Source organism: Hippichthys cyanospilos, chromosome 7 (genome assembly GCF_059441005.1).
Source record: "Hippichthys cyanospilos isolate Australia breed blue-spotted pipefish chromosome 7, RoL_Hcya_1.0, whole genome shotgun sequence".
Taxonomy (NCBI): Eukaryota; Metazoa; Chordata; class Actinopteri; order Syngnathiformes; family Syngnathidae; genus Hippichthys; species Hippichthys cyanospilos.
The window spans coordinates 16,009,233-16,023,674 of record NC_142375.1 but is presented as its reverse complement, the minus strand read 5'-3'; the positions used below and the strand labels follow the sequence as shown (position 1 = coordinate 16,023,674).

Here is a 14,442-nt window from a genome sequence, read left to right as displayed (position 1 = left end):
GTTCAGATTTCGTCATGGCCTTAAAAAATTTCCAGCCAAATGGCTGATAAGCATGAGGACTTTTACATGGACATTATTAATATTGTGCACAACGGCACAAGGACAAGGCCGAAACTGTAGCAGTTCACCAAGAAATTAGGACACAACATGAAAGAGTGAGGCTCAGGCTCAGAAAAAAAGATAGTGGAAGGAATCAAGTGCTAAGAAAGTATCACTACACCCTAAACTGGTTGCCAGCCAATCACAGGGCACACAGAAACGAATGACCAATCACGCACCCAATCACACCGAAGGACAATTTAGTATGTCCAATTCATCTGCCATGCATGTTGTTGGGGAGTGGGAGGAAGCCGGAGTGCCCGGAGAGAACCCAAGCGGGCTTGGGGAAAACATGCAAACACCACAGAGGAAAGCCAGAGCCAGGTGGATTTGAACTGTGAGGCGGACGTGCTATTCACTGCGCCACCGAGCCGCCTAGCTAAACACCGTAAAAATGTAAATGACTATTCGCAAGGATTTTTTTTTTAATACATTCAATAGATTTCGTCTCAGAATTACTTTCTAATTTAATTTGGACCATATTGGAAGGGCTAAACATACAGTAAGCAACATTTCAACAAGTATTTCTGTACTAAATCAAGTCTAAGACAGGCAAACCAGATTTTACATACGTACTAGCCTGACGCATGCTTTTCGGCAGCAATAGAAAATAAACTATTGGAATTTAGAAGGGAAAAGGTTAAAAAAATGAAACATATATCTTTAGGTTATGAGATTCAAAAGAAAGATTTCTATAATATAGGTGTATTTCCCTGTAAAAAATCAGCGTTGTTATCCAACTCATTTGATTTTTGATAACTTAAGTACAATGAGTCCAATACTCCAAGTACAATACATTTTAGACAGTTTGGTTAAATAAGTGGGCAAACTGAGACATTTATATTACTGTGATAAGAAGGTCCTCAATTCAGAAGGTTTGATTAAATGGCATTTTATACACCAGCATCAGAATTAACATTTTAAAAATGAATCTTCGCATTTAGGGGCTCCACCAAACTACAGTAGCTTGAATGTAGGTTTGGTTTTTTAGGCCATTGTTGAAGCTAACTACAGTGCACTGATGGGTAGCACCAATGCAAATTAATGTAGAATTGCTTGTAGTTTAGTTCACTGAATTTTGCAGGTTGCTTACTCCATATTTCCCCATTTCATATCCATAAATTAATATTTTTTTGGTCACACTTCAGAATTTTCTATACGTTGTGGCCAGACATTAAGTTGCCATTAAACTCATTTGAATCATTGGTATGGTACTCTAAAATGACACACTGTATACAAATATTGCACTTTATTCAGTTGACTGTACATTGATTTACAAGAAATTTATAAATGTATACATTATTACAGAAGTCCAGGAATGTTAAAATGAACACCAGCAAATACTTTTAACAGTGCAAATTACATTAGAAATACATAAACAGAAAAATGAGGTTTGTTGAATGAGTACGTTTGTTAAGATCAGTTGAAGACACTTTGTTGTAGCGCACTTCATTCCAGGAACACATTTGGTTCAACAAAATACAAATGTGTAAGAGGCTGATGATTGGTGTTGGCAGTGGCAGGCGGTAGGCATGAATGGTACTCAAGCTGTAACAGATAGTAGATGCCCTGCAGCAAGCATCAAGCTGACGAGAACATTTTTGGGTGCCAGCAGCGAGCCTGCGCTTCCTGTAAACATCAAATCAAATTTGTCAAAAAGGATTCAACTTTTGACTGGTCGCAAGTCATTATTCTATTTTTATCGTTATGTTTACGAAACATAATTTGCTTAGAAGCGTCCTTGATAAGTACCTGGCTTTATAACACCATCACAATGATTCAAACGTTCTCACGATCATTGAAAGTAAGTTGTTTAGCAGGTTTAGAGATGTTAAGATGATACCCAAATTATTATTATTTACACTTGAATCATTGGTTTTATTGCGGTATATAATGAACACTCACTGGGGTTGCAGTCCTCTGACTCTCGGAATCTCCCCATCAGTGTACTGTCTCTGATGGAGCTCAGAAGATTTGCACTGACGTCTCCTGAGAGGAAAAGTAATTATTTTGTCACATATACTGTGCACTGTCTTTACTGATGAATTACATCTAAATCAACGGGTGCTAGGAGTCATGTCCAGGATTAGCACATAGAGAATTACAACACATTTTTTTGTTCAATTGGTGGAAGCTCACAACATACTGTATTTTATAAAACATTCAACAAACTGCTTTTTTTTTTCCCCCATATTTTATTGCTTGAAAAATTAACAGCATACCTGATACCATGAAGCTTACTCGCTGGCATCCTTCATCTGCAGCTGCTGGAGAGGAGCCCAAAATGGTCACTCTTGCTCTTTCTATACCCAGGACATTTGCCACACGACTGCGGAAATCGTATCTACGGGAAAATAGAGAGAGCGCGGGGGAAGAAAGGCTTCAATGACTGATACGTGATTCAATAGCTGTGGATAGTCTATTTTTAATTAGATGTGGAATATGCCACTATATAATTAAAAAAAGAAAAACTTAATTACTAATGAATAAATCATGTGAATCTGGTAGATTTGATACAAATTAGAATGCATAAAATGCGAAATTGCACTAATACGGGCTCGTTTAACACACACCTGCTGAAATTCGCAACTCTGGGAAAGGTCTGCTCAGCAGAGGGAGATTCTGCATAAATGTCAGCACATGCAATTATGTCGTCACCATTCTTCAGCACCAAGGATCTGTTGACCACTGTGGAAATACGCAAAAAACTATGTTTCGGCTATAGCACTTTTGCTTTCAGTATTTTTCAGACCGTAAGGCGCACTTAAGATCCTTTAACTAAAAAAAAAAAAAAAAAACAAAACAAAAAAACCCAACAGTGAGCCTGGTAAAAAGGTGTGCCTTACACATTGAAGTCGGCTTTTCAGTTAATCATCTTGAAATTCCTTCCCATTTACTTTCAACTTATGGTCCCCTCCAAAAAAAAAAAACAATACAGCATTTACATTTGCCAACATATGATAGCAACTGTGTCTGTGTACATAATATCAAAAATACAATCTTAACCCTTGTTAAAATTCTCAGTATTTTAGCCTAGGAATGGCATGCTCCTTGTAGGGTGACATCTACGTTATATGCCATTTTGAACTTTGATATTTTGTCACCATCTGGGTGAATTTTTAGCTCCCTAGTGTCTTTTGTCAATTCTTTCCCTCTGATGTAAAGATTTTCCCTATGCCGGCATAGAAAAGTCAATCTTGGCTGGTCTGAGTTACTCTTTTTGCTGTTTAAGCAGCTAGGCTTGTCCTAGTCTTCTTTTCTGAGATTTCTCTGACATGTAAAGATCAAAAGATTGAGGGGAAAAAAATACTGCACAAGGGTTAATAAGGCTAAATATCGAATTGGAGCGGAGGATAGATTAACTTCTCTTCTAGTTTATTTTTCTGTGTGCAATCCTGCGCCTCAAAAAATGTGGTACTTAAATCAACACACATCTTTAACGTCCAAGTTGTAAAAATATACTGTATAAACTGAAACAGACTGGAATTACTCCTGTTAAACTGGTCTTTAACACTGGTCATGGTACCTACCTTTTCTTTTCAAGTAAATTCTGTGTTTACATTGCAGTTAATCATTGGCATGAGAATGGTGTCATTGCTTGAGTTTTGTTTGGACATTGCCTTGTCATAGTAAGTGCCATGAAAGTGTGTGCTGTCACCTGTGTGATCCCCAGAAAGTTGAATGATGCTGTCAGTGTAGAGCTGTTCTTCCGTCAGGCTGACTGCGCCGTGTCTTGCAGATAACTCCCCAACCACACAGCTCAGAGGGGTGTCAAGAGAGCAAGAAGAACTCTAAAAAAAGATTATTTATGAAAATAAATGTTTCATGGTTGTTGTTAAGTGTAGATTAGTCATCACAATGGAACCTGTTGTCTTACCATTGATGTCATGTTAAAAGGATTATAGGTTCCCTGCATATTACACTGGCTGTTGTCACTGGCACCAATAAGGTTATTTGATATGAACAGTGATGCGGCTGTGAGCTGCAAACAGATGTTAAAATAAGCAAGGATTAGTGCATTGCCCTTTTAATTCCAACATAATATAGCCACAATCATTTATGAGCGTGTGTTTCATTCTTTAATCATAATGCAAACAACTTAGTCTTGTATGCGGATGTCTAGTTCCCATTATTTGCACTAGGTAAGTAGGAAAATGCTTTCTTCGTAATTACTTTATTTCTGCCATGTTATCTTATCTTATAACACTGCACGTGAGCTTGCTCTGCTCGTTGCTCTTTGGTGTCAAGCACTCATTGAGCATTTCACTTAAACAAACTCTTTCAAATGTACCATGGGTGTGTTTCTCTTTCGCCTTTTCCTGATATACCGACTTGCAAGTGACTGGAAATGTTGTGTTCATGCAAAGCAAGACGTTTATTTATTCATTTTAAACTACATACATTCACACAAACCAACGTCGTCAAGTTGAAGTTGGCTTTTTTTTTTTTTTTTTTTTTTTTAAATCGGATTTTCAATCTCAGGAGAAAAATACGCCATTTTTGATTTGGTAATGTAATGAACCATCATTCGTGATACGGGTAACGAATCACTTGTTCTTGGTGTTCATTCCTACTTGTATGTAGATCAACGATTTCTAAGTAATAGTTTATTCTCTATTAAAAGGATATTAGAAGTGATATAACAGGAACAGTGTTTGAGGAAAAATGTATAAGTATTCAGAATTCAAAGAAACATGTTCCATTTTAAAGGGCTTGGACTTTTTTTTTTTTAACCGTTAGACATCAAATTTAAAAGTAGCTTGCGTAACAAGGAAATTGTAAGTTTATTTTTGTAGAGTTTAATGACACTTGGGGAAAAAATATCAAAGAAGAAACATGTCAATGGATGATCTAATGTTTGGCAAGGAGTTCTTAGGAATTATTAAGTCATAAAGTTAGTCAGTGCAGCTGTGGAACAATGTCAAAAAAATGCCTACGTGTCAGTTTTCAATCATGTAGCTACCAATATAAAAATCAAAATGTTATATTGCCACCATCTCAAGATGTTTTTTGAGAATTAGTGTGGCATCATTTGATGCCAAAGTCATAAGTGATGGCCTATGTAGACTGAAAGTGGTTGCATTACTGTATATACTCATTAGCTTATTATTAACATTATCATTAACATAAATGATATACAAGATTCTACAAATCACAGTCAAATGTCAAAGAATAAGTCTGCATATCTGTAAGCGGCATCGCAAACGTCTCAAGTTTTTATTGTGCGTGGCAACTGATGGATTGGGAGAAAAAAAATTCTTAAAATTCTAAAAGGGTCAATTGAATATAAAAAGAATGACAGTAGGGGGGGTTCACTTCAAACATTTGTTTAGGTTTGATGCAGTATCTTAAGGAGTTTTTGCAATTTTTGTTTCATACAAGGCTCAATCGGCGTCGTTGTGGAACATCGCATCATCCACTTTGCTTCACAGACCTACAGTAGGTGTTACTTTATGGTTTGACTCATGACCTCTTGTAAAGGTTTTGTATTAGATTGCATACATTCATTTTCTCTGAAACAATAGGCAACTCATTTTTAGGAAAAAAGGTCAATGGAAAAAAGGTTGACAACCACTGTCTTAGAGTATAATGTATGAGCAAAAACAAACAAACTAAATATCTACACAAGTATGAACAACTTACGTTTGCAGATCGTAGATTCACCTCCAGGGTGGTATCTCCGCTACTTCCATCAGGAAACATTTGCTGGATCTGCAATTGATCAACCACAGATAGACAATTTCTTCAAAAATGCTTGTATGCTTGAGAAAATCAAAGTAGAATGACTTCAATTTGTTTTCATTTTCTCAAAGCTATCTGCTTACACACAATTTAATATTACTATGATGTTAACTGTTTTCCATAGATGCTGCAGGGCTCAGCATGGTGCCTCTGGAGGATGGCTGACAGACACAGCTGTCCTCCTTTAGAGCTTCATAGTTCACAGGGCATTTGCTTGCTTCCCTCCAACAGATGGATACTAAGTTAAACTATTGATCTTGATCCTCTACCTCTCCAGTGCAAACTACTGTGCCACAGGCATAATGAATTCACTGTTTCGCATGTTTTTGTGGCAGTCCCCCTTCACGTTAAGGCTGTCAAAGACTGAATTTTAAACATTTATGATTAATTGGGATGTTAGGAATTTCAACATATTTGGTGAGCTACAACCAGTTGGACCAGATGCAGTTGAAAAATGCTTACCATTCTGACTGTTCCATTTAAAGAGCCACTGAATACCGCCTTTGCAATGGTCCATTGTCCATCTGTATTTCTCTCAGCTGATACATCGGCACATTGCATTCTGCGAAAAAGTACATGTAAAAATAGTAAATAAATAAGAAAGGCCAAGGCGTTTGCGGGACTCCTGAATGGTGAATATGCATTGTATTAAAACAAGGGAAGGATCTGTTACAAAAGTACATGCCATTCTATACCTATTGTTTGACTGCCTTTGAAAGTCAAGTCAGATCTATTTTTCTCACAGCCAGTTTGCCAGTGCAGCAAACTTGCATGCATGCTCATCACAAAATCTAAAAAAAAATTAATAGGCTCATAATACGTGCACTAAAATCCATAACATTCTAGATATCAAATAATATTTTGCATAATCTCCTATCCTATGTATGTTGTGTCTTCCACTCCATCTACTTCATAAAATGTTCAGAATGTGAGTCTTCTTAGTGCTTCTTAGTCACTGCCCTTATTACCCTATTACTGTTTTTTATTGCCTACTTCATTATTTGCTCTATTGTGTGGAAGGTAAGTCTGCTCTGGGAAGTGAACAGGATAAGAATTTCATTGTGTAGTGTTACTATGCATATGACGGTAAAACTCTTGAATCTAGTTTACAATTACTCATCCTCTTTTGGTAGCACAGTTTGAACCTTTATTCATTCTGATTGTTTCAGGTCCTTGAATGGATACACACCCATCAACAAATTATGTTCTCACCTTGATCCATTCGGGTAGTGAATCACAACGGATCTTCCCACGATGCTGTGAGGTCCAGTTAATGGTAGGTTGCTATCTACAAATGTCTCCTGAGACTGACTCAGGCCAGTCAGCAGCCCAAATTTTCCACTAAGATCGCCTATCTCGTACTGGTCTACGGTGCCATTGCCAGAGGAGGGGGAGAGGCTTATGTTGACAGACAGTGGATTGTAGTGTCCTTGAATGTTTGCAGCTGAGCACGGTACTGTTCTGTTTGGTTTGATGGGCAAAACGTGAACATGGTACCCAGCAGCCATGGCATTCAGGTTTGACAAGGACAGAGATATATTTGTGGGGCCGTTAGGAACATTCTGATAGAACTGAATTTGTCCAGTTGACATGCCAGCACCAAACCAAGATCCGAGGTTTGCTTTGGGCACACGCACCATTGTAATATTTGCACATGCAATTCTTGGCCCGCCTCCTTCTGCCTGATGTATGACCACAGAACGACCGATAATGCCTGACTCCTGCAACCAGGAAGTGACGTCAGTGAAGAAACTTTTTGCTTCGACTCCACCAACTCTGGTACTGAAGTTGAGGGCACTGTGTTTATTGGCAAAGTCTCCGACTTCGCAGGGTATCGGAGTTGACGGGCCGCAGTGGAGCGCATAACTGCTATCTGCTGTGTCACTGTTGAAAGGGTTCCAATGACCTCCTGTTGTGCTGCAATATCCCTCGTCATTGTCCCTCTCTGAGCTGATGGGGTAAATGTGGACATGCCAGTTGTGGTTTCTCGTTGAGGCCATTGCGGGGTTTCCATATGACAAATCCACAAAGGTCGAAACATCAGATAAGGGGTGGTCCTTCAGCTGAGTGAACCACATTTCTCCAACCAATGGGCTCCTAAACCTAGCTCTGGCGACAACGACTTCCCCAGGATAGCCAATGCTGGCACAGACATATCTGGAACCATCCGCCGTTAGGTGAATCACAACGGACCGACCGACGATGCTGTTCTGTCCAAAGAGAGGCAGGTTGAAGTCTTCAAACGTCATATTCACTTCATTTCTAGTTGCAAGGAATATATGCTTTGAACTGAGGTCTCCGACCTCATACGAGTCATGTGTTGAACCAGGCCCACTCGGGTATGTTGGGGAGCTGGTATTGACAAAAAATGGATTCCAGTGGCCACCCACATTGTCATTGGAACACAAGTTTGAGGTGGAAGTACTACCTGAAGGAACGGGAAACATGTGGACATGAAAGCTATTGACTTTGTTCTGCAAGTTCCTCAGGTTGACCTTCAACCGTGTCTGATCGAAAGGGGATGCCTGACGGAAGGTGACGTATCCATTTATCCCTTTCATATCAAATAGAGCACTCACTTGTTTCTCCGGCACATTATAGATTTGAGCACATATGAAGTTTGAACCTGACTGAAGGATGAGAAAGGCTACGTTGTTGTTGTAGTTACTCAAATCCAGGCGAGATTTCTCAAGTTGCAGTGGAGTTCCAACGGTGATGACACCAAGGTTTGTTAAAGCTGAGGCATCTAAACTACCAAGAAGAGCATTGCAGCTTGTGGCTGAGCTTACTGAGCCAAAGACTGTCGTGTTGGAAGAGGTTGCATTGACTTGGCCGGTTCGAAAAAGATCTAATAAGAGCCTTGCGTCGTCCATTCCATTGTTACGGCGAATATAAACATTCCCTGCGATGTCTCCAGTGAACCTAGCCTGACGTGTCAAGACTGTTTGACCACGACTTACAACTGTGCATACAAGTCTGCTGTCACAGGTCTGCAGAGTCAATGAGAGATCATCCAGGTTTGAGCGCTGCTCAAAAAGACTTGTCACATTAATGTTGGCACTTGATGTGGGATCAGCTGTGAATGTAAAAACACTCGAGCCGATGTTTGCTTCAGCGCACGGATCAGCAAAGTGGCCATACATGACAGGAAACTCTGTCAAAGAAAGTGTGATGCTACTGCATGTTCCGGCACCAGTAACGTTGACAGTGGCCATCTGGGACGTAGAGTTAAATTGGACCTGGCCCATGACTCCACCCATGTTGAGTGGTGCCAGAAACTGCACGCTGGAGGCGGATCCTAAGGGGAAAAAACAAAAAACAAAAACAAAAAAAAAAAAAACACACATTCAGGACTTGATATCTGATTAAGTACAGCATACGTTCACCTTAATCATACATGCAGTACATATATTATGCTGCTTTTGTATTACTACTAGGGATGGGACAAGACACAAAATGTCCCACAAAAAAAAAAAAAAAAAAAAAAAACGAGAACAGCATCGCTAGTGCACTGTCTAAACTCTGCTTTCGACAGCTAGTTGACCAACGTTCATGTTGAAAAACACCAGACAGCATTTGGAACAGCGCTTTTAATTTTTGACACAGATAGCTGTTGCCAATGCTGTTGGGTAATGTTAGCGCTCCAAATGGCGTCTGGCGTTTTTCAAAATAAACATTGGTCGCTAATAGGCATCTAGAGCGGCATTTTCAACGGCGTCTCTGGTCCTGCTCGGCGTCTAAAAATCGGTCAATAAAATGGCGTTCCAAAAGGTAGCTCGAAACATATGCAAATTATTGTCGTATGATCTCAATCGCTTGTTTGAGAGAGGGTGAGTGACTGAGGAAGCTGTAGCATTTGACTCACATGTGTACCCCATTGCGAAAAAAACAAAGAAAATAGATCTTCTGCTTTGCAGCAACACTGTAATCTCGGGTGATCGCCTCATACAAGATCTCATTCCACCAACTATAATAATTAACAAAACTGTTTCAGTCAATGTTAACTTGTACCTCTCAATGAAATCGAAAGGCTCCAAAAATTTTAAATGCTTTTAAAAACGACCATTTCTGTCATTATTAACCTTTGCCTTGTGCTTTGTGAGCCAAAGGCAGAAAAGCAGGTAAAACCATGCAGGTGTGCAGCATTGACTGAACAATATGTATTGTCAAATGCAAAGGATAATAGCAAGGGCACACTACAAGGAAACGATAAGGACATGTGACAGGGAAAACGATCTGACCAAAACTGAAAGAAAGCAGGTAAATTCAAAGAGATTTATTGTCACATGTATAGCACGAAACCACACAGTGAAAAATACAAGCATATGAGAAACACCTCGACAAGACACAGGTGACTAAGGGAGCTGATGGGAAGTTGCAAGAGACCAGTTTGAGGAGCACAGGTGGAAACAACAGACTTGATTAATGGGACAAAGCACGGCTCATTTAAAGACATGGGAGGAAAAAAAAAAAAACCATCATGACAGTCCTTTCTCAGAGGGTACACTGAAATATTTTAAATAATCATTGTGAAAGTACATACTGTGTAGCTCTTCCCTGCATAATTAATGTTGGTGACAATGGCATTTGTTCAGTTTCATTTTACATACTGTAATGCAAATCATTTAACTAACTGGTTTATCAAGTTTATACTCTGCAAATATTCTTCCTTCACATTTTAAATATACACATTGAATTTATGAACATTTGAAATAAATTGTGTGGACCACCCAATCACTGACAAATCTATAAGGACATGTGGAGATCAGTTTTTGAGTTGTTTTATTGACGTTTTTTGTTTGTTTGTTTGATTTTTAACCGTGTTTGCCCTACTTTTCCATTTTTAGAGAATTACTCTAAAAAGATTTAAAAAAAAAAGCTAGTGCTGGCCTTTTAGAAGTAATTTCACAACTTCAATTAACTGCACAAACAACATGAAGGACAAGTGAAAACGGTCCATCAGAAGGATGTAATCTTCTACTCCAAGTAAAACAGGAGCAACAAGATCAAAAGCAGCATTGTGACAAATTATATCATAAATTAATTCTAGCATCATTGAAGTATATATACTCAGTACTGTTATGAAATTCCTGATGTAAAGATACCAAATGTTTAAAGTAAGTTACACAAACCAACAATAGACATGATAGCAGCATATTAATAGAGACATATTTCGTAAACCTCGGACAATTTTATTAAATAAATTCCTTTCGCTTGTCTTTTCCACTCAGCTGTGCGTGTCTGGTATACGTCGGGTGTCGGAGACAAGAAACATATTTTTGTTAACATTTTTACTTAACGACTGATGAGCACACCACACGTTTTGTTGACACGCCGCAACAATTGCTCAGCAAATAATTTAAGTAAAATCTGAAGGTTAACTTGAGCCATTTAGATTTCACGCAACATCCTCCGAGCAACATAAACTAATCATCCAATTAACTAATTGGCCAAACAATTAACGCTAAAAAGTTAAAGGCGGCATACCTCATGTGTTGCAATTCGTTCTGCAAAAGCAACTTTTAGCATGACACTTCTGAAAACAGACAGTAATGAAAAACATACTCACCAGCGAAGCTGATTAACAGGGCAATCAAAAGGCACATTGCGGCAGACGGACTGAAGACAAATGCCAAATATGCACAGGATCTTGTCATGGTGCATGTGCATAAGTGGATTGTCTTAGAATGTGTCCTGTGTGACTGGTTTGCAGAAGTGTATGTTAGCGCTCTTATACTTCAATATTTGGGTCATCTGTCTGTGTCAGCCTGTGATTGGTTATCAGGGCTTTTTCTGTTGCGTTTATTAAGGCGGAGGAGGGATGTTGCCAGTTGTGGGAGGTGGCCTCTTCAATGTAAAAGATAAAAATTAGTTTTTTTTTTTTTTTTTGCCTGGCAAGGCTTTGATCATCAAATTCAGTAGGTCTATTTTACATTTAAAATTTACATATTTGAATATCATAATATCAAGAAAATGTTTGGCAAAGCGAAGAGGGTGGTGCACAGTGTTTTTTTTTTTTTTTTTTTTTTTTTTTTATTTTTTTTTAGCCAAGTACTCTTTAACCAGCACAAACCGTTTTAGGGTTAAAAAAAAAAAAAATCATTGTCTGAACATGCCATCAGTGTTTGATTTAGAACATTTTAAACATCATTTGTAATGGTCCACAAAAAAATTTGACATCAAGTGCCCTCTTTTGGATCATAGAAAAGATCTGTTATCAAAAATAAATAACGTCATTATTGATAAATATTTATCCACAAAAAGAAAGTCAAAAACAAGAGGTGGCATGTGGCAAGTTGGGTGGAAGCATTTTAGAATGGGGGAGAATCTGGATTTTTAAACAAATGACATTGAATAACCTACTGAACATAAAATTCATTTTATGAACTTATATTTTCCCAAAACATTGAATTAATTTAATAATTATTTAAAAGTATGTTTGTTTGTTTTTTTTAAATCTCAAGTACCCCCTGGAGTCCCTTCAAGTACCCTCAGGAGTACCCATCCCCCCATTTGAGAACCAATGGTGTACCATTTAACAAGTGTGTAGCTCATTGTTCTTGGAATTGTCTTTTTATGCTTTATTTCCACTTCTCAGCATATTCGTCATGTATCCTTGTGACTTGGTTGAGGAGAGAAAAATAGTAACATGTTGTAAAAATAGACCTCAATGGCCCATTATTTTGGGCTGTTTGTGGCAGACCATACAATTATTTAGGTACACACCCTAGAGGGCACGCTAAGTGGATTTGGTCCTTCATTTGCCTTGCCACTGATTGCTGCAGAGGCAACAAATGCTATGTGATTCTGGCTGTGTTCTTGCAGAGACGACTATGCAGGTCTGTGAGCATTGGTTCATACTGAAAATATGCACTTCAACAACAATTTCTTCTTATGAATTATGCAGAAAAATAATAGTAGTACAAAGTAGATGTAACTTTGAGTTTAGAGATGGAGTTTGAAATAAACTTTGCAACCTTCTTCTGCATAATACTGACATTATTTTAAATTTGTTTTTGTTCATTTTTTTATGCAATCCATCCATGTTCTTTACTCATTCGATTCCAAAGACATATTTAATCACGTACTTTAGGACAAGTTGTACATAAAGTAATTTATTTTTCACTACTATGACATAATCAATTACTTTAGGAAATTAAGTACTCGAGTAATTGCTTACTTTAGTATGATTACTGAAGTAATCAAGTGTTTAGTATTTAACTACCTTAAAAAAAGAATTACTTTAGTAGTATTATCTGAAAAAAAATCAATAACCTAGTTTAATTACCTAAATACATTGATTTTTTTAAAACACTTTAATACAGTGCCTTTCAATTATATTTTGCAAAGCCCCCCAGGAAAGGGGAACCATTTCACCTCCTCCCCCACTTGCCACGCTGACCATAAATAAGAATATTATCCATAGAAATTGTGTAAGTATAGCTAAAACGGTATCCTTTTTAACATTGACAAAAGGAAAGAGCAATATAAACCAACTTTCAACAACTGATAACTATTTATTCACAGCATTTATACAGATTAAAGGTTTGTCTAAGCAGAAAAAAAAACCCAAGTGCATCAAAGTGCACAATTACACTGCTCATGGCAAAAACAAATCCTTTTCCCTGGGGTTATTAAGCCCCTGGCCTCAGCTCAGGCCCCCCCAGGGGGCCCCAACCCACATTATGAGAAGCATTGCTTTAGTATGTAAGCAAAGTATTGCTTGAGGGCCTTTTGTTCCTAATGTAAGCGATTACTTTAGAACTGAATAACCTAAAGCAATTTATCACTTTAATACTTACTTCATTAATGACTTAATCATTCTTAATTCACCAATTCTTTCGCCAAACAAAAAGAAAACTTGCCTTCTAGATTCATATCACTGTGACTAGGCTAATTACCATGGCCTATATAGTTAACCGTTCTTCTCATCAGATGTGTCTTATCTCCATGTCCGGCAATAATAGCAACAATGCACACTTGCTTTTGAGTAGAGTATTCATAATACAGCACATATGAATTATACGAAATGTTTACATGATTTATCGGGAAATGACGTCCATCTCTAAGAGCAGAAAGTCAGGAGATCCCGATGCTCATGAATCAGTGTTTGCCCCACCTTCCCAGGAAAAGGTGTCCATATCTAAGGTAAGAATAATCACATGTAAAAACTGAATGGTGAAATTGACCTAATTCATCAACCAGGAAAGGACGGGTAATTGACTCAGTGGGTGGAGTCCGATTAACGCCGGGTATCTAGGGAGGGACAATTCTTAAGAATAATTAAAACTAAAGTAATTGCAGTCATGCAATTAAATCCCTAATGGGTTTTATTGTGACAACTCAAGGAAAGCTTTTAAGGAATGGGCGGACAACATTTAGTTGAAATGAATTATGAACTGAGTCATCCTGGCATGAAAACTGAAAGTAATTTGATGAATCTGCGGCAAGCAACGCAGTCATCTCATCTTTTTAGTCTCACACTTGATTTAATTTGAGGTGCTGAAACAAAAAAGGGCGTTTTGTCTTAATTTACACAGCGATTGCAATTGTAAATGTGGGTGATTAAGGTGCTTTGGGGACATGAAAAATAAAGTTAAA

General features: G+C 38.0%; 1 protein-coding gene across 1 annotated transcript; it reads right to left on the bottom strand.

Moving 5' to 3' along the window:
* Nucleotides 1-1,333: 1,333 nt before the first annotated feature.
* cusr (Copper-only SOD repeat protein) lies at nt 1,334-11,548 on the bottom strand. The gene is made up of 10 exons (XM_088418572.1): nt 11,411-11,548; nt 7,054-9,139; nt 6,304-6,403; nt 5,743-5,811; nt 3,977-4,081; nt 3,758-3,890; nt 2,673-2,787; nt 2,322-2,443; nt 2,005-2,088; nt 1,334-1,728 (listed from the first exon to the last, which is right to left on the bottom strand). The coding sequence occupies exons 1-10, from the start codon at nt 11,496-11,498 to the stop codon at nt 1,643-1,645; spliced, it is 2,988 nt and encodes a 995-aa protein (XP_088274698.1). The 5' UTR covers nt 11,499-11,548; the 3' UTR covers nt 1,334-1,642.
* Between the last annotated feature and the right edge of the window lie 2,894 nt (nt 11,549-14,442).